The sequence below is a fragment of the Coregonus lavaretus genome (genome assembly GCF_964263955.1).
Source record: "Coregonus lavaretus genome assembly, contig: HAP1_SCAFFOLD_3977, whole genome shotgun sequence".
NCBI lineage: Eukaryota > Metazoa > Chordata > Actinopteri > Salmoniformes > Salmonidae > Coregonus > Coregonus lavaretus.
The window spans coordinates 16,471-41,635 of NW_028157584.1; the positions used below are offsets into that span (position 1 = coordinate 16,471).

The 25,165-nt window shown below is 43.8% G+C and overlaps 1 protein-coding gene across 1 annotated transcript; it reads right to left on the reverse strand.

The window, feature by feature from the left end:
* Positions 1 to 252: 252 nt before the first annotated feature.
* LOC311125236 (protein sprouty homolog 2-like) lies at positions 253 to 3,996 on the reverse strand. The gene is made up of 2 exons (XM_084199288.1): positions 3,906 to 3,996; positions 253 to 2,165 (listed from the first exon to the last, which is right to left on the reverse strand). The coding sequence occupies exon 2, from the start codon at positions 2,112 to 2,114 to the stop codon at positions 1,053 to 1,055; it is 1,062 nt and encodes a 353-aa protein (XP_084055414.1). The 5' UTR covers positions 2,115 to 2,165; positions 3,906 to 3,996; the 3' UTR covers positions 253 to 1,052.
* Positions 3,997 to 25,165: the final 21,169 nt, after the last annotated feature.

Genomic DNA, 25,165 nt, shown 5'->3' on the forward strand with positions numbered 1-25,165 from the left:
GATCAGAAAAGTCTAAATGTAAAGTGTCAGTTTCTCTGACAGTGTAGCATTTTGTGTTATTACGTAGATTCCAAAGGATTGGTTGTGGGCAGTGAAGCCATAAGGTCAAGCTAGCAAAGTGTCCATTGGAATAACAGTCCCTGCCGAGACAATTCCAAGACAATAAAATATAACGTCCCAATCTGATATAATAAAACATTACCCTGAGGAGAGCTTGAAGATATTGGGCACGCAGACACAAAAACTGACAAAAACAGCAGGGTTTAATTTCAAACGTTAATATATTTGTCTATTTCATAGTGAACATATGCATCCAATTTGAAACCCTAGTCAACCCTAACTTGCAGTAACATCAGAGTACTTGAACAGGCTGATGTTTTTTTAAGATGCTTCTCAAAATAAATATTTTCTTTATAAAATAATAAAACTTCAAATAAATATTCTTTACACTAAACAATGTTGAAATTAGAAAATAAAGATGTTCTTATAGGGTCACTGTACAATTTACAAGTAGAGTTGAAGGGATACGATGTGTAAATATCCGTCTCTTGTAAGGCAAACATAAAAAATGATTGATATACATTCCCATGAATGTACAACATTAAACATTGTATTATATAATATATATGGATCTATCATCAAGGTGCCTCTGGTTTGGCAGAATGCTTTTCACAGTTGAAATATTATGTATACAAAAATAAAACATCTCTGAAGAGGTCATTTGCTAATTTACATACTTTTGAGATTACTATTCACAAACAAGTTAGTCAGGAGAGTCTGTCCATAGCATATCAGTTGTATTAAATGTCAAAAGGGCTAACATTCTGGACTTTGATTATAACAATACAAAATCAGGGCACTTGGTGATTAAGCAGCCCGTATTAAGAACCATAGCTGAAAACAAACGACACAAACCACGTCAAACAGCTAAGCTTAGCCAATCCCCCAATCAACTTCTGACTACAGTGCCAAAACGTGATGAGGTGATCGTTTCAGTCGCCCAAAGTTGTCAACCCCCATCGATTCTCCACAACACCCAATGTACTTTCCCTTTACGTCGGTATACAGTTGACGCTCTTACAGTGGACTACGTTAGTGTTCTTACACCGGCAGCCCGGTCGCTTGACGCGGTCGTAGCAGCTCTGGCACGCGGCGAGACACCCTTTAGCCGGGAGGTAGCACAGAAGACAGGGTAGGAACAGGGACAGGAGGCCCATGGCCGACCAGCGCACGCAGCAGTGCGACTGGCTGCAGGAGAAGGGCTTGTCGGCACATGTATCCTCGTCGTCACTGGAGCAGTGGTAGAACAGGCCCTTAACGCAGCACACGCAAGTCCCGTAGTCTATCACGTTCTGCGCCGAGCACACGCACCGCCGGCCACACATCCAGCAGGAGGGCAGGGCGCGTGGGCACATGCACTCCTGGCACTTGCACTGGCCACAGTCCTCACAGCGGTAGGTGTGTTTAACCAGCAGCCCCTCCCTAGCAGCGGGGGCACCGCCACTGGGCACCGTGACCACCACCGCCCCTCCTGCCGTACTCACCAGGGGCTTCAATTCCTCCTGTTTAAGCTCCACCCGTTTGGGCTGGGTCCTGATTATCCGTTCGCTAACCGCCGGGCTACTCAGGAGCCTCTGCACGGAAGACATGCTGCCTATACTGGTCCTCGGGCTGCTTCTGGAGCCCTCTGTGCTAGAAGAAAGAGATAGGGCATCCCTGGAGGGGACTGTAGAGTGTGTGGGCTGGGGATGTTGTTGAAGATCGGGGAGTAAGTTCCACTGGTTGGACCTGGGGGCCTGGGGCTCCAGTTGCTCGTTGGTCCCCAGGCCCAGTGGCTCCACCAAGTCGTTCTTCTGCTGGGTAGGCAAGGAGCCAGGGGGCCTAGGGACCACAATGGGTCCCACCGTTGGTCCCTCTGTGTACTCATTACTGCTCCCGGTGATCCTGATCTGGTCCAGCGAGAGCACAGGGGCCTGCTGGCCGGGGTTTACACCAGGATCGGGCTGCCCTTCCTGGGCATGGTGAGGCCGGTGTATCCTCCCGCTGTCATGCAGAGCACGCAGCAAGCCGGCCGACCCTCCGCCACCACTGCCATTTTGAGTACTGGTCTCCATCTTGGCTCTGAAGAAGGACCCCTCCGGCTGGCATTGAACACATCTGAAGTCCTGGAAAGAGAGACAGGCAAATATATATGAGACGACCAGGTGACATTGGAGTAGAAACGACTCTATGTAAATCATAACTGATGATACAACTGTGTGGGCAAATACATACAATATGCAAATCTCAACTCTACACACACACCACTGAAATATGCATTAAAGAGATAAGGGTTTGGCAACATGGGTTTGCTAGCTACCAACTGGAGTTGTTTTGCTTTACACATATATCAACACCTCACATTAAGAATGACTGTTCCAATGTAAAAGTGCAGGCCTATGCCCAATTCCAATCGTTTCCCCTACACCTAAGGCACTTTCTGTTTGGTGTTAAAAGGATGTGATAGGTAACAACATTTACATTTCAGTCATTTAGCAGACGCTCTTATCCAGAGCGACTTACAGGAGCAATTAGGGTTAAGTGCCTTGCTCAAGGGTACTTCGGCAGATTTTTCACCTAGTCGGCTCGGGGATTAGAACCAGCGACCTTTCGGGTACTGGCACAACGCTCTTAACCACTAAGCTACCTGCCGCCCTAACAACAACATGATATATACCTAACAGTACCTCTAAGGCAGCATTTCGCCATTCGTTTACCATTTCATATGATAGGAGAACAAAAACAAAGATTTGACATTATGAAACAGTCAGTGGATTGATCATGTTTTTGTATGTTGGGAAATTGACAGTAGGCATGTTGGGCCCTTCTGATTGGAGAACTTAACTATATACCAACTATTTTCATTAAATGAGATATAGGCAGGGAACATAAAGTGCATGCAAGGAAGAGAACATGAGGCAATGCTGAGACATAGGCCTAGTCTACAACTTCAACAAAAGTTGATGCACTCAAACATGTCTTCATGCGCATACAATATGTGTAGAACTGTGTATTAAAACTTATCCCATAACAAGAAAGTAGAGACTTCAGACTTGAGGCCACAATTTCCAAATGAGTGAAAAACAACTGACTGATAGTTTCGAGTGACTCATAATTTAACATTTCTAATGATTTTTAATTTCACCCTGGAGGCAATTATTAGCCTAATACAACATGGTGTGCATGACGCGCGTGTTTGAGTGTGTGTGTGTACAACAGCTGATGAGCCCAACTAACATGACATTTGAGATGGGATTTTGACAGACAAATGGACAGGCTAGTCAGAAAAGTAAAAATCCTAATTTCCTATTACAAATAGCCTAACATAAACACCAATAGCCCCACCCAAACATAAATACAACATCCAAATATTGACTTTCATCATTCCAACTTTCTTCTATAATGTAAGATAGCCCTCTATTTTTGTTCTGTATAATTTTTTATTTGACAAAAAAACACTTTTCAACTGCGCTAAATCTGTGTTTATGTGTAGGCTACCATTCACAGATTTGCATTTAGTCTATTTATCTAGTCAAAATGCATGATCTACAGACAGGCTATTCATTTATTTTAAATTAGAGGGTGATGTCTAGACCATTATTTAGAACGGGAAAAACGAAAACCCTACTTTATAGAGCAAGAAGCTGTAGGCCTATTCAGATGAAAAAATGCTGGGATTGCACCGGGAAGGTTGGAGAAAGGATGGGGAAAGTCAATGCGAGTCGGAGAGCATGCATGAAGCTGAATTGGTAGGTCTACTCTTGCACCACAACTTTGCACTTTTTCAAAACTTTGAAACATTGCAACCGCCATAGTTAGGCTACATTGTTGTTGAAATAATACAAACTTTATTTTCACGAACTCACCGTGTTCGCACCACTTCAGCCCCGTTTGTGTAATTAAATTCCAAATTCTGAAAGTTTATTCCTACTTAAATTCATCTGGAAACCCATCCACACAATCCAATGCAATGAAAAAGTAGCTACAAACAATATTTCCAGATCCACGTCAATTTTAAGAGATCAAAAACATTGACATACATTCCACTGCGAGAGAACCCGAGGCGAAATACTATCAAAAACGAATGAATCACTAGGGACTTGCTGGCTCTCCACTTTTTTGTGAATTAGAAAAGTGAACAAAATGCGCACGCGATACTTTTGATTCCGTAGAGTTTACACAAATAGCCAACGACCTTCGAGTTTGTTGTAGGCTGGACAGTTCTAAAAAATACGCGCTGTAATTGTTGAATGTTTGGCTGCCTTGCACACTGAGGTGCTTTCAACTTTTTCTCGTCTTGTTTTTTCCTCTTTCCGGAGAAGAGGTCGGGTTTATTCTGTAAATGGCGTCATATGGAAGTGAGGGGGGACAAAGCAGTTGCTGTTTCAGAGGATATCTCGTATCCGGTCCCAGCTCATTGGCTGTAGCTACAGGGCTCGCATTCACACCCTGTGCTATCAAACTGTACCCAACTGCAGGGGACGGGCCACATTCCCAGTGACGAAACTTCAGGCATTAAAAAACTTTCTAACATAGCCTAGGCTACGTTAATTGAAGGAATATCAGGTATATCCTACTACAGCTTGATAGGCAGCATTTGTTCAGATCGTGTGTAGCAGCACTGAATCCAGTTCTAAAAGTAGACTTTCTTGCAAAACAATAGCCTCTATTTTTCTGTTTCCATTGGTTATTGCAATTGAAACTATTGATAATAAAGAAGTTGTAGGGTAGGCTATTATCAATCTATTTTAATATGCTTATTACTGTGCAATTGTCAAAGGAGAGGACCATATAGGATGTAAGAAATGCCCCTGTTTTCACTTGGGCCATTTGCAGAAGTTGTCATTGGACAGCAATTTCAGATGACACACAAATGAGTGATGACTCACAAATGAGTGAGTGATTATGCATGTAGGGTGGAATTCGATGGTGTGAGTAGGCCATTTCTGAATGAGGCAACATGGAGGGGCATCATGCATTTCAAAAGGCACTCTCTTGAACTCTCAAATGCCTTGTAAATTGTTCATGGGAGATACAGGAAGCAAACCCACGTCAGAGGGAGAAGCATGGGAAGTGGCAGTCAGAGCATCTCTGGGAATGGGATGATCATTCCTACACTTGTTTCCCTACATTCTAGTTTGTTATGTTAATGATTTACTGGAATTAATAAAATGGTACTGTACACAACGTTTGTGTTGATTGCACTTCTATGACTGTGTTTAGACCTTGTATATCTCAATTTTGGGGTATATTCAATTTACAACGGACATTCACTTTAGGCTGCGTTTTGTATTCTCCACCTCAATTTGTGATTATGTGAAAAGTAGTGCCCTCTTGTGGATTTACAGATGAACTGGAAACTACTTGTTTCTGCAGGAACAACCATCAGATTATCCTTTTCTTGTTCAACTACATTGGACCTATACAGAAATTGATTCATTGATATGGATCATCTGCAAATACTACCCTCCCCTCCTTCAATACAGCCCACACACTATCATTCTGTCCTCCCCTGTTTCCTTCCCTCCATACGTCATCCAATATTCAAAGCCAGTCCTCCCATCCCCCTCTACTCAGCAGGGCCCATTTAAAGCTGGGATGTTCATACATAGTAGTTCAGGTCTCCGTATAGAAAATTCCTTAAAACCATATGATTGACATAAAGTGTACCCTGAGCAGCTTACATAGAATACGAGTTCGGTCCACTACAACTTGGTTTGCTTCACTGTTTGTTATAGGAGTCGAACTTTAAAGGAATGATAGCCTAAACGTGGCAACAACATAACTTCTTTTTATTGTCATCAAAGAAAGAGAGGGAGATAGAGAGAAAGGGGGAACATGCATACACCTCTCTAGAATGCAATGAAAGAGAATGGAGAGTGGTGAGGGGTCAAGGTAGGGTTTCTATAGTGATGAATGCCTCTCGTTGGCTGGGAGAGGTCCCAAAAAGCCGGAGACACTGCGACCTCCAGCTGAGGGGGAGCCATTGTTCGGGGCCTCCTTTTCAGTGGCAGAGGGGAAAAGGTAAGTGACAGCCCTATTGTCTGTCCGGGACTCCCACTGCTCGATAGGCCCTAGATTCCCCTTGTCATATGTTGTCAATGCCAAGCCCCCTGGGAGAGAAGGGGGATGTGGAGTGGAGTGACAAGGAGAGAGGGACATTCAGGAAGTTAACTTTTAAAAAGTCTGTCAATAAACGACAATATCCTACCCCCCCTGTCTCTTACACCGACCCCCTCCCCCTACACCCCCCTTCCAGGGGAAGAACAAGGACTGTGCCCCCCCCCCCCCCCCCCCCTGGCTTAAGCTGTGTATCCTGTCTTCACTGCTGTGCCCCATCCATCCCAAAATAACCCTAAAACCATACTTCAAACCCTGCTTCCTGAACCATACATGGAACAGCTGTCTCTCTCTCTCTCTCTCTCTCTCTCTCTCTCTCTCTCTCTCTCTCTCTCTCTCTCTCTCTCTCTCTCTCTCTCTCTCTCTCTCTCTCTCTCTCTCTCTCTCTCTCTCTCTCTCTCTCTCTCTCTCTCTCTCTCTCTCTCTCTCTCTCTCTCTCTCTCTCTCTAATTCTCTCTCTTTCTCTCTCTCCCCCTCTCACTCTCAACCCCCCCTCTCTCTCAACCCCTTTCCCATCTCTACACAAAAGATGAAAAGGAGATACAATGGAAACGGTGCATGCAGAGTTTTTGGATTTCAGGCAAAAGATAAACATGACATGACTGGAGTTTAGCTTTACAAAGCCACCCCCTGCCAACATCTGAGACAATCACCTCTATACTTACACTGTATGGGGTTGAAATGAATGGGAGTTCCCTGATGGAACAAAATAGCATGTTTATAAATTAATTCCACAGCTATCTTATCCATATTTAATTTCACTGTTACTTTACCTGTTCATTTACCTGGCTTAGTTTTTCTCATTAGGTAAAAATAAGAGATAGCGAAACAAAGAGAGATGACTTTTAGTGACGAGAAAAGCCTATCGAGCCCTGAGTAGAAGCAGGAAGTGGTATGTGGCGTGTGGTCTGTAATAAAAGTGCATCACATATTGATAACACAAGTGGGTTAACCTTCTCTCTCTAACCACAACTGTTGACTCCGAAGACTGTTGGTCCAATTAAGATCGGGTTATGAACAGTCATTACACCAGGTTAGACTGAGAGTGCAGGAAGTGTAGCCTCTTATATTAAATCCTGACTGATTTTGAACCAGCTAGGGCGTTCTCTCTCCCCGCTGTCGTAGCAACGGAGCCACAAATGGAGTCACTGAATAATACCAGGTCTGGATTAAAGACAAAGTCTTGGCACTTGATTTGTCTGGAGAGGTCAGTTACATAAGATTAGGACACAGTGTAATCAACCCCATCTCAGGTCATATTGGTGGTGTGATTACTTCTGACAACTACGTTTAGGTTTTAAGCTGTTTATTCATTTTTTATAATTGGTTGTGTTGTAAAATATATGTGCCATTTTGCTTATTGTGCAGGAAAGTGTACTAGTCTAGGCTACATCAGATTAAACTCAATGTCTATTTGTTAGGGCTACTTATAAGTGTATTGTTCATATAGTCAGTTCGTTTTTTTTTACTTCTATCCAGGTTATCCCAAATTAAGGTTAAACCTTTTCCCATTTATCCCTCAAAATTCCATAACTAATTCTCAAAATCCCTTTATCTCAGGGTCAGATGAGGTAGAGTGCTTACAAGTCATGCACAGGTTAGAGTACTTACAATTGATGTCTTCTCAGATGTCAGACCCCTATCATACACATTCTTGACCCATAAAATGGACCATTGGTGTACATGAGAGGAGGACATTTGCTGCTGCTTTTGCACACTAGACTGAATCTGGTGCATTGGTTGATGCTTAGGGAGGAGGGGGAGACTGGACAAACCACTAACCACTAATTGTGAATCAATGAGGTGACGTAAGGAGTGGGGCAAACTAGAAGACACTCAGAGTGACACAAATTAGGAGCTTATTGACTTTTTAAGGAGTGAAACATTTGTTGTGCGACGAACGCAAGCTACAGTTGAAGTCGGAAGTTTACATACACTTAGGTTGGAGTCATTAAAACTCGTTTTTCAACCACTCCACACATTTCATGTTAACAAACTAGCAAGTCGGTTAGGACATCTACTTTGTGCATGACACAAATAATTTTTTCAACAATTTACAGACAGATAATTTCACTTATAATTCACTGTATCACAATTCCAGTGGGTCAGAAGTTTACATACACTAAGTTGACTGTGCCTTTAAACAGCTTGGACAATTCCAGAAAATGATGTCATGGCTTTAGAAGCTTCTGATAGGCTAATTGACATCATTTGAGTCAATTGGAGGTGTACCTGTGGATGTATTTCAAGGCCTACCTTCAAACTCAGTGCCTCTTTGCTTGACATCATGGGAAAATCAAAAGAAATCAACCAAAACCTCAGAAAGAAAGTTGTAGACCTTCACAAGTCTGGTTCATCCTTGGGAGCAATTTCTAAATGCCTGAAGGTACCACGTTCATCTGTACAAACAATAGTACGCAAGTATAAACAACATGGGACCACGCAGCCGTCATACCGCTCAGGAAGGAGACGCGTTCTGTCTCCTAGAGATGAACGTACTTTGGTGCGAAAAGTGCAAATAAATCCCAGAACAACAGCAAAAGGACCTTGTGAAGATGCTGGAGGAAACAGGTACAAAAGTATCTGTATCCACAGTAAAACAAATCCTATATCGACATAACCTGAAAGGCCGCTCAGCAAGGAAGAATCCACTGCTCCAAAATGGCCATAAAAAAGCCAGACTACGGTTTGCAACTGCACATGGGTACAAAGATCGTACTTTTTGGAGAAATGTCCTCTGGTCTGATGAAACAAAAATAGAACTGTTTGGCCACAATGACCATCGTTATGTTTGGAGGAAAAAGAGGGGCTTGCAAGCTGAAGAACACCATCCCAACCGTGAAGCACGGGGGTGGCAGCATTATGCTGTGGGGGTGCTTTGCTGCAGGAGGGACTGGTGCACGTCACAAAATAGATGGCATCATGAGGAAGGAAAATTATGTGGATATATTGAAGCAACATCTCAAGACATCAGTCAGAAAGTTAAAGTTTGGTCGCAAATGGGTCTTCCAAATGGACAATGACTCCAAGCATACTTCCAAAGTTGTGCCAAACTGGCTTAAGGACAACAAAGTCAAGGTATTGGAGTGGCCATCACAAAGCCCTGACCTCAATCCTATAGAACATTTGTCGGCAGAACAAAGCGGCAGAACAAAGCGTGTGCAAGCAAGGAGGCCTACAAACCTGACTCAGTTACACCAGCTCTGTCAGGAGGAATGGGCCAAAATTCACCCAACTTATTGTGGGAAGCTTGTGGAAGGCTACCCGAAATATTTGACCCAAGTTAAACAATTTAAAGGCAATGCTACCAAATACACTCAATTAGTATGTACATTTCTGACCCACTAGGAATGTGATGAAAGAAATAAAAGCTGAAATAAATAATTATCTCTATTATTATTCTGACATTTTGTCACGATCGTCTAATGAGGAGGACCAATGCGCACCGTTGAAGGTGAACATATTATATTTATTAAATGATCACACGATCAAAACAATAAACAACGATGCGTGACGTCTATGGTTACAACACAAACCAACACGAACAAAATCCCACAAACCTGAATGAAAAACAGACAGTTTAAATATGGCTCCCAATCAGAGACAACCAACGAACAGCTGACACTCGTTGCCTCTGATTGGGAGTCACTAAGGCAAACATAGAAAACAACAAACCAGAACCCCCAACATAGAAACACACCACATAGAACAAACACACCCTGGCTCAACAACTAGAGTCCCATAGCCAGGGTGTGACAGTACCCCCCCCTAAAGGCGCGGACTGCGACCGCGCCTCAAAAAGAGCAAAACAGGGGAGGGCTGGGTGGGCATACCTCCTCGGCGGCGGTTCTGGCTCCGGGCTTGACCCCCACTCCTTCTCTAACCCCCCAAAGTACCCCTGGTCCGGTCTAGCCCTGCTGGCCGGAGCTGGACTGAACACTGGTGGAGTGGATTGCTCTAGCTCCGACGTGAAGCCTCTGACTGGTGCCGGACCAGCCACCGGTGGAACAGGCACGGGCCGTGCCGGACTGACGACGCACACCACTGGCTTGGTGTGGGGAGCAGGAGCGGGCCGAGCCGGGCTGTCGAAGCGCACCCCTGACTTGGTGCGGGGAACAGGCACGGGCCGTGCCGGACTGACGACGCACACCACTGGCTTGGTGTGGGGAGCAGGAGCGGGCCGAGCCAGGCTGTCGAAGCGCACCCCTGACTTGGTGCGGGGAGCAGGAACGGGCCGAGCCGGGCTGACGAAACGCACCACCGACCTGGCGCGGGGAGCAGGGACGGGCCGAACCGGGCCGATGACGCGCACCACCGACTTGGTGCGGGGAGCAGGAACAGGCCGGACCGGGCTGACGACGCGCACCACTGACTTGGTGCGGGGAGCAGGAATGGGCCGGACCGGGCTGACGACGCGCACCACTGACTTGGTGCGAGTGGCAGGAACAGGCCGGACCGTACTGGGAACACACACCACTGGCCCTACGTGGGGATCAGGAACAGGCCGGACCGGACTGGCAACACACGCCAGTACCTCTCGCCGTGCCTCTACAACCTCCTTCCCCCTGGTGACCAGTGACTCCCGTAACCTGGCGTCCTCCTCTGCCAATCCGCTGGGCCGCTCTGCCGCGGTCTTCTGCTGGCCCGTCGTCCACGGCGTTAGCCCCCCCCTAAAAATTTTCGGGGCGTCTCTCCTACCCGTGGACCAGGTCTCCATGTCCCTCGCCAGCCGTTCGCCCTTCTGCCACAAGGTCAAGCCCTTCTCTTCCTCACTCGGCTTGACCCAGTCGAGGAGGCGAAGGAGATCTGTTAGGGATCTCCCTGGCGATGGCTCCTGGACACGCTGCTTGGTCACATCTTGGTGGGTTTTTCTGTCACGGTCGTCTAATGAGGAGGACCAATGCGCAGCGTTGAAGGTGAACATATTATATTTATTAAATGATCACACGATCAAAACAATAAACAACGATGCGTGACGTCTATGGTTACAACACGAACAAAATCCCACAAACCCGAATGAAAAACAGACAGTTTAAATATGGCTCCCAATCAGAGACAACCAACGAACAGCTGACACTCGTTGCCTCTGATTGGGAGTCACTAAGGCAAACATAGAAAACAACAAACCAGAAACCCCAACATAGAAACACACCACATAGAACAAACACACCCTGGCTCAACAACTAGAGTCCCATAGCCAGGGTGTGACACATTTCACATTCTTAAAATAAAGTGGTGATCCTAACTGACCTAAGACAGGGAATTCTTACTTGGATTAAATGTCAGGAATTGTGAAAAACTGAGTTTACATGTATTTGGCTAAGGTGTATGTAAACTTCCGACTTCAACTGTATATGGGTTGCATCATTGCTTACAATGGTAGTATAAACTATCTAGTCTCAAGCCTAAATGATAACAAGTATTGGACTTTTGGAGCATTGCAGATTCAGATTAGGGCCATTACACTGCTTTTGTATTCACTTCTCTGGAAGAACTCTGGCATAGTGAAATTGATTCTTGGCAACCTTGTACACACTCCAGAGTCTAGGAATCCAGACCAACATAAATAACTATTCTCATTTCCTCAGCCTATTTATCTTGATAGAAGTATGGCACATAAGAACAAAACCAGAGCAACATGACAAAGTTTTAATGACAGTATAATGTACACTAAAGCAGGATAGGTATCACCAATTAATAGTCCAAACTATTACCCCGGAAACATTGTGTAACAAATTAAGGTAAAATCCAGAAGGAAATATGTTTACAAGATACAAACTGATAATTCTCCACCGTTTCACACACCTGGGCTATATGAACTTGAACGTGTGCTTTTATTCATTGAAATGTTCCTCCCAAGTTGACAGAAATCACTCATGTCCTTTTTCACTTCATCATATCCATCACGTTAATAGATTTGGATGAAATTGTCCATGGATCCTTAATAGCACAATCATTCCAGAGTGTGCCCATATCCCTAAAACAAATAATAAATCAAGTATGTTTATTCATTAAATAAACATGCCTAATCTCACTTTAAGTACCTAATTTAATGGTGTAAGCATTACTTTGGAGAAAAAGTGGAAGCCCAGTCTTCCAGAGACACAGTTTGGACTGTTTGGGTCTCTGGAATGCAAAACTTCTCTCATAAAAATTGATTAAAGGAAATAACTTGGTCTGCTGCAGCAACCCTCCACTATTAAGGACCCCTGTGCCCATAGACTCTCTCTGCTCACTGTTAGGCTACTGTGTGTGTCTAGGTCTACCTACCTAAATACGGAGCCAAAAAATGTCTCCCTGGGCACCCTCTGTTTATCCATTCTTTGTATCTGAAAGGAGAAAAGTGCAGCAGTACACAATTTGTTGGCAGTTGGGCATGGTTACAATGTGACTATGATCACATTGAAATAGTCAGAGAGAAATAGTGCTGAGGTAGAAGTGAAAAGTTGACTCCGTTGTTAGAAGTAATACGTCCTCTTCAACTGTGAGGGTGTTTTTGTTATTGTTGTTTCTTATAGATGAGTTGCTAATAGCTAAACTGGGACAACATGCTTATTGGAACAATAGGACACCAGAATAGTAGTCAAAATCTCAATTTGTATCATAAAGTGTCCACAATGACTAAATCTAACAATACATCCCCCACAGATCCTCTTTTCTGTTATAAAGTGTCTCTAATTACTAAATCGAACAATATATCCCCGCACAGATCCTATTTTCAAGACCAAAGTTGTATGCATTAATGATTTAGTTGAGTATTTACTGGAAATGATCTCTTTAGACTTCAGAGCCACACCATACAATAATCAAAAACATAAACACATAATTGGCCAATGTTTGTCTATTTGTAACATACTACCATGTACCATTTCTGTTTTTACCTTACACAACGCCAATTAGTTTGCTATATTCATTTAGAACCACTCTTCTATTTGTTCCAATGGATGGCATTTGAATTAAATATTTTGTCTCATAATTCAACAAGGGGCCCCAATCCTTCCCCAGGACTACAGAGATCATACTCTATGCATTTTAATTAACCACATATCTATTTTTGTCAAGTTTCTGGCATACAAGGCTGTCCAGGAAAGTCTCATCAGCCCATGAGATGTTGTTCATAAACATGCCTGTTACAGGAGGGGGTCGCAGTTCCGGAGCGACCCACTAGGTGTCATCCTCTGACAACCGTAGGCACCTCCTTACTCACAGTCTGGACTAATCATTATCCTATTGGTGTCACCTGTGTCTACCTGTTCACCTGTGTATTTATGCCCTCACTTCCCTGTGTTCCTTTGCTCAGTTTTCTCTGCTAGTTTCGCTATGCTCAGCAGTACTAATCAGTGTCTGATCGGAGAAGTATGTACAGGTACTCGAGAAGTGTTCTCCCTGTTTCTTTATTATTTCAGTCATAGTTACTATTTCGTATTTTGGAGACTTATTTGCTCCACCTTTCTTTTATCGTGTTAAGTCCGTTGTTTTGTATCCTGGCTTCGGGACCACCAGTAAAGATCCTTGTTTCACCATCTCTGCCTACTGCCTACTGTCTATCCTGCACTGCACCTGGGTCACACCTCATACCAACCCTTACACATGCCATCGATGACATAATTGGCGAAAACACTCCCTGCAGTGAAATACTTCTACAGGACCAACACTAATTACATATATACATAAATCTATAGAAAACAACATTGATAAAAGACTGACAGGTTTTTACTTTGGATGAAATCCCCAAGCAGTAGCCTAGAGTCACTCAACACCATTTTAGTTGAAGTATATGAATGCATAATGTATTCTCTCTGCTTTAGTGGCTAGGTCTAAGCTCTCCCACCTATAGTGCTTTCAGAAAATATTCACACCCCTTGACTTTTCCACATTTTGCTGTTTTACAAAGTGGGATTAAAATGTAATTCCCTAATTTTTTTGCTAACGATTTACACAAAATACTCTGTAATGTCAAGGTGGAAGAAAAATTATAACATTTGAAAAAATACATAGGAAAAATAAAACACTAATATCTTGATTAGATTAAGTATTCAACCCCCTGAGTCAATACATGTTAGAATCACCTTTGGTAGCGATTACAGCTGTGAGTCTTTCTGGGTAAGTCTCTAAGAGCTTTCCACACCTGGATTGTACAACATTCGGCCATTATTCTTTTCAAAATTCTTCAAGCTCTGTCAAATTGGTTGTTGATCATTGCTAGACAACCATTTTCATGTCTTGCCGTAGATTTTCAATCCGATTTAAGTCAGAACTGTAACTCGGCCACACTCAGAAACCTTCACTGACTTCTTGGTAAGAAACTCCAGGGTAGATTTGGCCTTGTGTTTTAGGTTATTGTCCTGCTGAAAGGTGAATTCATCTTCCAGTGTCTCGTGGAAAGCAGACTGAACAAGTCTTTCCTCTAGGATTTTGCCTGCGCTTAGCTCCATTCTGTTTATTTTTTATCCTGAAAAACTCACCAGTCCTTAACAATTACAAGCATACCCATAACATAATGCAGCCACCACTATGCTTGAAAGTATGGAGAGTGTGTTGTATTGGATTTTTCCCAAACATAACACTTTGTATTCAATACAAAAAGTTAATTGCTTTGCCACATTTTTTTTTTAGTTTTACTTTATTGCAAACAGGATGCATGTTTTGGCATGTCTCTACAGGCTTACTTATTTTCACTGTCAATTAGGTTAGTATTGTGGAGTAACTACAATGTTGTTGATCCATCTTCAGTTTTCTCTTATCACAGCCATTAAACTCTGTTTTAAAGTCACCATTGGCCTCATGGTGAAATCCTGAGTGGTTTCCTTCCTCTCCCGCAACTGAGTTAGGAAGGATGCCTGTATCTTTGTAGTGACTGGGTGAATTGATAAACCATCCAAAGTGTAATGAATTACTTCACCATGCTCAAAGAGATATTCAATGTCTGCTTTTTTATTTTATTTTTTACTTATCTATCAATAGGTGCCCTTCTTTGCGAGGCATTGGAAAACCTCCCTGGTCCTTGTGGTTGAATCTGTGTTTGAAATTCACTGCTCGACTGCAGTGGCGGCTCCTGAAAAAATTCTCAGGGGGGGGGCAATTTTTCTGATGATTTAGGTGACCTACACACATTTTTAAAAAGATATGTCCAGCAACAACATGAAGACAGGGGCAGCATATAAGTCAATACCAGAAGCATTTATTGACTGATGTCAAAAGTGTTGGCTTACAAAAGCAAAATAAGTTATCACAGTAAAAATAATCAAGGGTGTTCTTTCATATTCCTCAACACTGCATAAACAATATGCATTTCCATAAACAAATGAAATATCAGCTGAAAATACAGCATCTTGGTATTTGTTCAGATTGCAGGATCAACAAGAGATTTTACCACATTTTTTGATATTGTTTAATCTTACCTTATGGCCTGCACTTGCTTGTGAAGCTGTCGAGGGCACGTTTGATAAAGACAGCATCGATGTCCTTCTTCTGTAGCTTCTGGTACAGAATGTCGACGTGGGGCATGATTTTGTGAAAAAGCCGCAGGAAAAAAATTAAATCTTCATCATGTAGTATCCTCACGTAGCCAGCTGCCTCTCTCACCGTGTGCTGGTCAAATGAACCCAATGAACCCATCCGGATGGCTTCAAAACATTCTATGAGGTCGTCTCGATTCTCGTAGACAGTGTTCACGACTCTGCTGTTGCTAACCTCATCGTTGTGGCGGCGGACAGCTAGCCTGTATCCCTCATCCAGTTGAGTGGCAATATTCACTCTCCCCAAAGTAGACAATCTCAAACAGCTATATGTGGGTCTTTGACAGCTCATTTTTCTTAATCTTTTCTGAAAGATGGTGCATGTCGGTTACACCAGTCGCTGTCCAAGCGGTGCTGTCTGCCTTGCCGCCTTCAGGGTGAAAGAGTAGTTTCTTAGTTACGTTCAGGTTACGTTACGTTACGTATGACGAAAGCGCGTAAGTGCAAGCCCTCAGAAACCCATAGAGATTGTATTGAAAGGTCTGATATTTGAAAAAAATTTTTTTTACATTAGAGGCTATGAGAGACTTCTGGGCGATTTTCAACCTGACTGAAATCGCCCCAAAACGGGCGGGGACATTAGAAGCACGACTATAGCATGATTGGACATTTAGTGGCAGTCTGGCAGATCAGGCGTGTAGATTAGAACACTGAACTACTGTTGCCGTGATATAATTGATTAGAAAAAAAATCCCTTCCTTTTCCCGTTTGGCAGTGCGTCGCCCATATCGCCCTAATGAACACACCGCCCCTGCTCGACTGTCCATGCAACTTATTATGTGACCTGTTAAGCACATTTTTACTCCTGAACTTATTTAGTCTTGCCATAACAAAGGGGTTGAATATTTATTGACTCAACTTGTAAAAATGAAAAACATAATTCCACTTTGACATTATGGGGTTTTGTGTGTAGGCCAGTGACAAAACATCTACATTTAATCCATTTTAAACTCAGGTTGTAACACAACAAAATGTGGAAAAATACTTTCTGAAGGCCCTGTACACAGCAGATCTGTCTCTAATAGTGCCAGGATGTGGTGGAGGGGAAATTGCCACTCTTCTGCTGGTGACACAATGTACATGTCGAGAAGGTATAATCACATGATGTGTAGATGTATAATTAGTGTGGATCTTTAGTTGTCCGTTGTTTCCTGTTTGCACCAGTGATGGGTTGTTCACGAATGAACGGCTCTTTTTGAACAGATTTTTTGGTGAACGTCGGGAACCGAATTGCATCTGTGAAAGAGCCGTTCATTTGGCTCCCTGATTTGCATAATGCTACTACTGCTTGTTGAGCTTCAAACAACGATTATCTGTAGATAAGTTACAAAATCATTCTCTGAAGATGGTGAATCCTCACCGCAGGAACAATAGGTAGGGAGGAGAGAGCCTCATTCTGGTCCACATAAATGTTTTACATTGTCCCCCCCCCAAAATAAAATCTAAACATTTTTTGCAAGCGATTTCATTTTGTCAGGTAAAATGTATTTGAACTCAGATTTCAGATTTTAAGATCTGACATAAGGGTAGGCAACCTTTTAGGCTTTACATTAGAAATGTGATATTTGTCATGGTTTTTCATCCATTTTAAAGCACTACTGAACGAAGAACCATTTGGGAGCCAAATGAACGTCTGATTTCTCACTGAACAGACTCGGAATGCCAATGGGGTTTTCTCGTTTGGGCAAATGTCCTCCGTCCCCTCCTCCGTCCTCTCTCCTCTGTGACCTGGAAATCGATAAGTGGGTGGTTAAGTGGTCAACGAGTGTGTCAATTTAGTTAGTAGGTAAACGGAAGACAGTCCTCCCCTCCTCGATAGCCTCCTTTTGGGGAGGAAGCACAAGTGTATCATACCTTGGAAGAGTTTTGATATACATTTTACATTTACATTTTAGTCATTTAGCAGACGCTCTTATCCAGAGCGACTTACAGTTAGTGAATACATTATTTTTTATTTTTATTTTTTTATACTGGCCCCCCGTGGGAATCGAACCCACAACCCTGGCGTTGCAAACGCCATGCTCTATCAACTGAGCTACATCCCTGCCGGCCATTCCCTCCCCTACCCTGGACGACGCTGGGCCAATTGTGCGCCGCCCATAAGTCTCCCGGTCGCGGCCGGCTGCGACAGAGCCTGGATTCGAACCAGGATCTCTAGTGGCACAGTTAGCACTGCGATGCAGTGCCTTAGACCACTGCGCCACTCAGGAGGGCGATTAGTGGCAGTCTGGCAGATCAGGCGTGTAGATATCTGCCACACCCCCTTTGAATCAGCTGTTGTATTGTCGGAGAGGAAAAGCATGCACACATTTGAAAACGATATGCTACTTATCATTTTATCTATAAAATGTATTTCACAACTAACTTCATTTGTTTTTATTACTTCACACATTTATTTTGGGATCCACCCCTGTAAACGTAATTTGCCTGTTGACGCGTGAGTGGAGAAGGAGCTTCTCATTTCATACAAGCGCATTTTTGTCCACGTTCACTCTCCTCGCCAACTCTCCTCAATTACAATTGACCTTTTTCAAATTGAGGCGAGAGAGGACGGAGGAGAGAGGATGCTGGAGTTTATCAAATCTAATTGTGAAAAGGCTGATAACTAGTTTGCACAGGAAGTGGGATGTCACATTGTTTTCTGTCCACCATATTTTCATTCTTTACATTGTGATTTGTCAAAAATTTTTGGTGGTTGACCTTATGAAATCCATAGTGACTGAATGTAACTTTTTGGGATCCTTCTGAAAGTAACGGTAAGACATGTATGGGAGTTGATGCACAGTTCAGTGCTGTTTTCCTTGAGTTAAATGTGTTAAATGTGTTTGTGTTGTAAAGACAGGGTATTTTGATGAACCCTTCTCCTCTTTTCAGAGGTACATGCACATGTATTTGTGAGGCAAAAGAAGGCAGTTGCCCAAATGTGAGATGTACAGATGACGGATCACTTAACTTTTTTGTCGCGGATAATTTTCCTGATGCATCAGGAAATTCAAATGAGCCTCGTGAGTGGCTGTAGATGAGCAGTTCTTGTTCTCTCCATGCGGGGGCAGTCGAGTCATTGGGATCAGGGCTTGCTATCAAAATAATCTTCTCTCTCGCTCGCTCAAACGCTAGGCCTAGGTCCTATAACTGCAACATCTGAAATACAGCCATACACATCAACAACCGTTGTTTTATATAGCTTATAAAACTATTCCAGCCCACGCCCTTCTGGCACAAATAACTATCTCCCCTGATTGACTTACATTTACATTACATTTTAGTCATTTAGCAGACGCTCTTATCCAGAGCGACTTACAGGAGCAATTAGGGTTAAGTGCCTTGCTCAAGGGCACATTAACGTCATCTAGCAGACGCTCTTAGCCAGAGCGACTCACAAATTGGTGCGTTCACCCTATAGCCAGTGGGATAACCACTTTACAATTTTTTTTTTTTGGGGGGGGGGTAGAAGGATTACCTTATCCTATCCCAGGTATTCCTTAAAGAGGTGGGGTTTCAAATGTCTCCGGAAGGTGGTGAGTGACTCCGCTGTCCTGGCGTCGTGAGGGAGCTTGTTCCACCATTGGGGTGCCAGAGCAGCGAACAGTTTTGACTGGGCTGAGCGGGAACTATGCTTCCGCAGAGGAAGGGGAGCCAGCAGGCCAGAGGTGGATGAACGCTATGCCCTCGTTTGGGTGTAGGGACTGATCAGAGCCCAAAGGTACAGAGGTGCCGTTCCCCTCACTGCTCCATAGGCAAGCACCATGGTCTTGTAGCGGATGCGAGCTTCAACTGGAAGCCAGTGGAGTGTGCGGAGGAGGGGTGTGACGTGAGAGAACTTGGGAAGGTTGAACACCAGACGGGCTGCGGCATTCTGGATGAGTTGTAGGGGTTTAATGGCACAGGCAGGGAGGCCAGCCAACAGCGAGTTGCAGTAGTCCAGATGGGAGATGACAAGTGCCTGGATTAGGACCTGTGCCGCTTCCTGTGTAAGGCAGGGTCGTACTCTCCGAATGTTGTAGAGCATGAATCTGCAGGAGCGGGTCACCGCCTTGATGTTGGCGGAGAACGACAGGGTGTTGTCCAGGGTCACGCCTAGGCTCTTCGCACTCTGGGAGGAGGACACAGCGGAGTTGTCAACCGTGATGGCGAGATCATCGAACGGGCAGTCCTTCCCCGGGAGGAAGAGCAGCTCCGTCTTGCCAGGGTTCAGCTTGAGGTGGTGATCCGTCATCCATACTGATATGTCTGCCAGACATGCAGAGATGCGATTCGCCACCTGGTTTTCAGAAGGGGGAAAGGAGAAGATTAGTTGTGTATCGTCAGCGTAGCAATGATAGGAGAGGCCATGTGAGGATATGACAGAGCCAATGTGTCAATGTGACTTGATGTATTGTAGTTACACATTTCAAATATGGACAGTCCAGGGTTATTTTACACACGATCTTGATAGGAAATGACCATACTAGACACTTTTGGATAACACAAATAGGAAAGTAATAAAATAATAACAGTCAGTAGGCTACACCAACATTAGTTTCCATCCATACAAAGTGTCAGGTAAATAGCCACATTAGATTTGCCATGGTAAACGAGGAAATACTTTATTTCTATTGTACGGGATGCTTGTTAAATACATAAATTGCCCTTACTCTGTTAAAAAATGACTAAGTTGTTGCGATGACAATACCAACCAGAGGGTGAACATATCTTGAAAGACTTTGGTTGCAAGCAGGACATATCTTTTAAATCAAATCAAATCAAATTGTATTTGTCACATGCACCGAATACAACAGGTGTAGACCTTCCCGTGAAATGCTTACTTACAAGCCCTTAACCAACAATGCAGTTCAAGAAAGAGTTAGGAAAATATTTACTAAGTAAAAAATTTAATAAAAAGTAACACACTAAAATAACAATAATGAGGCTATATAGAGGGGGTACCGGTACTGATTGAGATTGCGTAATCTGTGGATCTGTGGGGGCGGTATGCGAATTGGAGTGGGTCTAGGGTTTCCGGGATGATGGTGTTGATATGAGCCATGACCAGCCTTTCAAAGCACTTCATGGCTACCGACGTGAGTGCTACGGGGCGGTAATCATTTAGGCAGGTTACCTTCGCTTCCTTGGACACAGGGACTATGGTGGTCTGCTTGAAACATGGAGGTATTACAGACTCGGTCAGGGAGAGGTTGAAAATGTCAGTGAAGACACTTGCCAGTTGGTCCACTCATGCTTTGAGTACACGTTCTCGTAATCCGTCTGGCTCCCAAGCTTTGTGAATGTTGACCTGTTTAAAGGTCTTGCTCACATCGGCTACCGAGAGCGTGATCACACAGTCGTCCGGAACAGCTGGTGCTCTCATGCATACTTCAGTGTTGCTTGCCTCGATGCGAGCATAAAAGGCATTTAGCTCATCTGATAGGTTCGCGTCACTGGTCAACTCACGTCTGAGTTTCCCTTTGTAGTCCGTAATAGTTTGAAGTAATGAGGTGACCAATAATGGTTGCAATTGAGATCAGCTGTGCGAGTGAATTTAGCGTGTATTGATGGTTTAATGAGACATCAGCTGGCGATAATAAGGATGCTGCCTATCCTTCGCCGGGGAGTCTATCCCATAACACCCTTGTGGTGCAGCCCCAAAACATTTAACTGAATTAATGGCGGACAGAAGTCCCCGCTTGGGATAAAATATTCCAGAAGAATAACTTTGCAAAAGTGTAACGTTAATAACACGTCAGACGCGATAGCTAATTAGCAGGCGATCTCATCCTGCTTATCAGCTGTTTAGAGAGGAACAACTTAACTTACTAATCATAGATTCAGCAATGTGTCAATTGTGAAGACCCGGACAGTTTTTAAATCATGAATTGGTGAACTTGCTAGCCAGCTAATGACATACAACATTTATCTTGCCACTTTCCCTTCCCCTGTTGTGTTGCACGCCTATTGTGTTGCTAAGTTATTCTACTCTTACTGTAAACAACTTGACCAAGCCTAACAATATGCTAAACTTTTAGCAAAACGATTGCACATTAATAAAGGTGGTTGTGGCTTCAGCAACTTGTTCCGGCACTGAAATTTAAGCAGTGAGGTTAATTGCAACACTCACTACCGAGGTGCTTCATGAAATGGGTTTCCATGGCCGAGCAGCCGCACACAAGTCTAAGATCACCATGCGCAATGCCAAGCATCGGCTGGAGTGGTGTAAAGCTCACCACCATTGGACTCTGGAGCAGTGGAAATGCACTCTCTGGAGTGATGAGTCACGCTTCACCATCTGGCAGTCCGACGGACAAATCTGGGTTTGGCGGATGCCAGGAGACGCTATCTGCCCAAATGCATAGTGCCAACTGTAAAGTTTGGTGGAGGAAGAATGATGGTCTGGGGCTGTTTTTCATGATTCGGGCTCCTTAGTTCCAGTGAAGGGAAATCTTAACGCTACACCATACTGTGCAATGACATTCTAGATGATTCTGTGCTTCCAACTTTGTGGCAACAGTTTGGGGGACCTTTCCAGTTTCAGCATGACAATGTCGAGATCGGTGTGGAAGAACTTGACTGGCCTGCACAGAGCCCTGACCTCAACCCCATCGAACACCTTTAGGAAGAATTGGAATACCGACTGCGAGCCAGGCCTAATTGCCCAACATCAGTGCCCGACCTCACTAAAGCTTGTGGCTGAATGGAAGCAAATCCCCACAGCAATGTTTCAATATCTAGTGGAAAGCCTTCCCAGAAGAGTGGAGGCTGTTATATCAGCAACTCCATATTAATGCCCATGATTTTTGAATGAGATGTTCGACGAGCAGGTGTCCACATACCTTTGGTCATGTAGTATATACAGTGTATATACACTGCTCAAACAAATAAAGGGAATACTTAAACAACACAATGTAACTCCAAGTCAATCACACTTCTGTGAAATCAAACTGTCCACTTAGGAAGCAACACTGATTGACAATACATTTCACATGCTGTTTTGCAAATGGAATAGACACCCCCAATAAAGAAGTGGTTCTGCAGGTGGTGACCACAGACCACTTCTCAGTTCCTATGCTTCCTGGCTGATGTTTTGGTCACTTTTGAATGCTGGCGGTGCTTTCACTCTAGTGGTAGCATGAGACGGAGTCTACAACCCACACAAGTGGCTCAGGTAGTGCAGCTCATCCAGGATGGCACATCAATGCGAGCTGTGGCAAGAAGGTTTGCTGTGTCTGTCAGCGTAGTGTCCAGAGCATGGAGGCGCTACCAGGAGACAGGCCAGTACATCAGGAGACGTGGAGGAGGCCGTAGGAGGGCAACAACTCAGCAGCATGACCGCTACCTCCGCCTTTGTGCAAGGAGGAGCAGGAGGAGCACTGCCAGAGCCCTGCAAAATGACCTCCAGCAGGCCACAAATGTGCATGTGTCTGCTCAAACGGTCAGAAACAGACTCCATGAGGGTGGTATGAGGTCCCGACGTCCACAGGTGGGGGTTGTACTTACAGCCCAACACCGTGCAGGATGTTTGGCATTTGCCAGACAACACCAAGATTGGCAAATTCGCCACTGGCGCCCTGTGCTCTTCACAGATGAAAGCAGGTTCACATTGAGCACATGTGACAGACGTGACAGAGTCTGGAGACGCCGTGGAGAATGTTCTGCTGCCTGCAACATCCTCCAACATGACCGGTTTGGCGGCGGGTCAGTCATGGTGTGGGGTGGAATTTCTTTGGGGGGCCGCACAGCCCTCCATGTGGTCGCCAGAGGTAGCCTGACTGCCATTAGGTACCGAGATGAGATCCTCAGACCCCTTGTGAGACCATATGCTGGTGTGGTTGGCCCTGGGTTCCTCCTAATGCAAGACAATGCTAGACCTCATGTGGCTGGAGTGTGTCAGCAGTTCCAGCAAGAGGAAGGCATTGATGCTATGGACTGCCCGTTCCCCAGACCTGAATCCAATTGAGCACATCTGGGACATCATGTCTCGCTCCATCCACCAACGACATGTTGCACCACAGACTGTCCAGGAGTTGGCGGATGCTTTAGTCCAGGTCTGGGAGGAGATCCCTCAGGAGACCATCCGCCACCTCATCAGGAGCATGCCCAGGCGTTGTAGGAAGGTCATACAGGCATGTGGAGGCCACACACACTACTGAGCCTCATTTAGACTTGTTTTAAGGACATTACATCAAAGTTGGATCAGCCTGTAGTGTGGTTTTCCACTTTAATTTTGAGGGTGACTCCAAATCCAGACCTACATGGGTTGATAAATTCGATTTCCATTGATAATTTTTGTGTGATTTTGTTGTCAGCACATTCAACTATGTAAAGAAAAAAGTATTTAATAAGATTATTTCATTATTTCAGATCTAGGATGTGTTGTTTAAGTGTTCCCTTTATTTTTTTGAGCAGTGTATATATATATATATATATATATATATATATATATATATATATATATATATATATATATATTAGTATCATACAGGGCATTTGGAAAAGAGACCTAGGTCTCAAAATCCCAGGATATTATTCAGGAGTGTGCAACATCACAATGTTAGATAGAAATAGATTCAGCCATGTTATTGTCGTGCAGATTTGTCAGGACATTGTAACTTATAAAGCTCATTCTATAATACAGACATGATTTCTGACCCAGGGGATTGCGCTATGTGCATGTTTATTTAGACCACAATTAGTTAAATTAGGTGTTAGTGAAGGGCTGGATCAAAAACCTGCAAACTCCTGTCCTGTCTATAAAAAAAACGAAATTTGCCCTCATGTACTGAACAAGGTTATGAATGTTGGGGTTAATCTCCTTGATGTACCTCACTTGGGAATTACTTATTTTGTACAATGGACTGTGTTTTAAGGACTCTTGCACAGATCCAGGAAAACCAATACATGTTTTACATTTATTCAAAATTACAAGTGTTGATGTCTCGTAATGTTTCTGGTTTGGAGGCTTGGGCATCTGGTGACTGCAGTTCATATGTCTAATCCCCTGCAATGATAGATAAAGGCATCAATAATATTACAATGCTGTATTCATTTCATTGAATATATATTCCTGTTTTGATATGTATTTATATAATTATATTGGTATATATATATATATATATGGTATATATATATATATGTTATCCTTTTATCACATGCCAGCATTTGTTTTGTATCCAATGCTCTAGTAAGCCGTGAGAATACTTGATTATACTTGATGGTATGAGGTCGGTTGGTTTGCAGAACCTTCCCCAAACCATAGCCCTCTAGGTACGGTACTGCATTGCATAGCCTACAACACACCGCTTCCAGCTACCCCCTGGCGGCGATTCTAAAGATAATAATTCAAATACTCCTGCTGCAGGATTATTTTCCTCCTGCGACGGAATGGGTCATATTAAGATCCGACATCTGTAGGTAAGATTGGTGCACTTTAAAGGTTTCTCTTCAGAGGTGCATCCAATGCTCTAGGTGCTTTTCAGTTATGTGATGTGCGCCTTCTTGTTATCTAGTTCACAGCC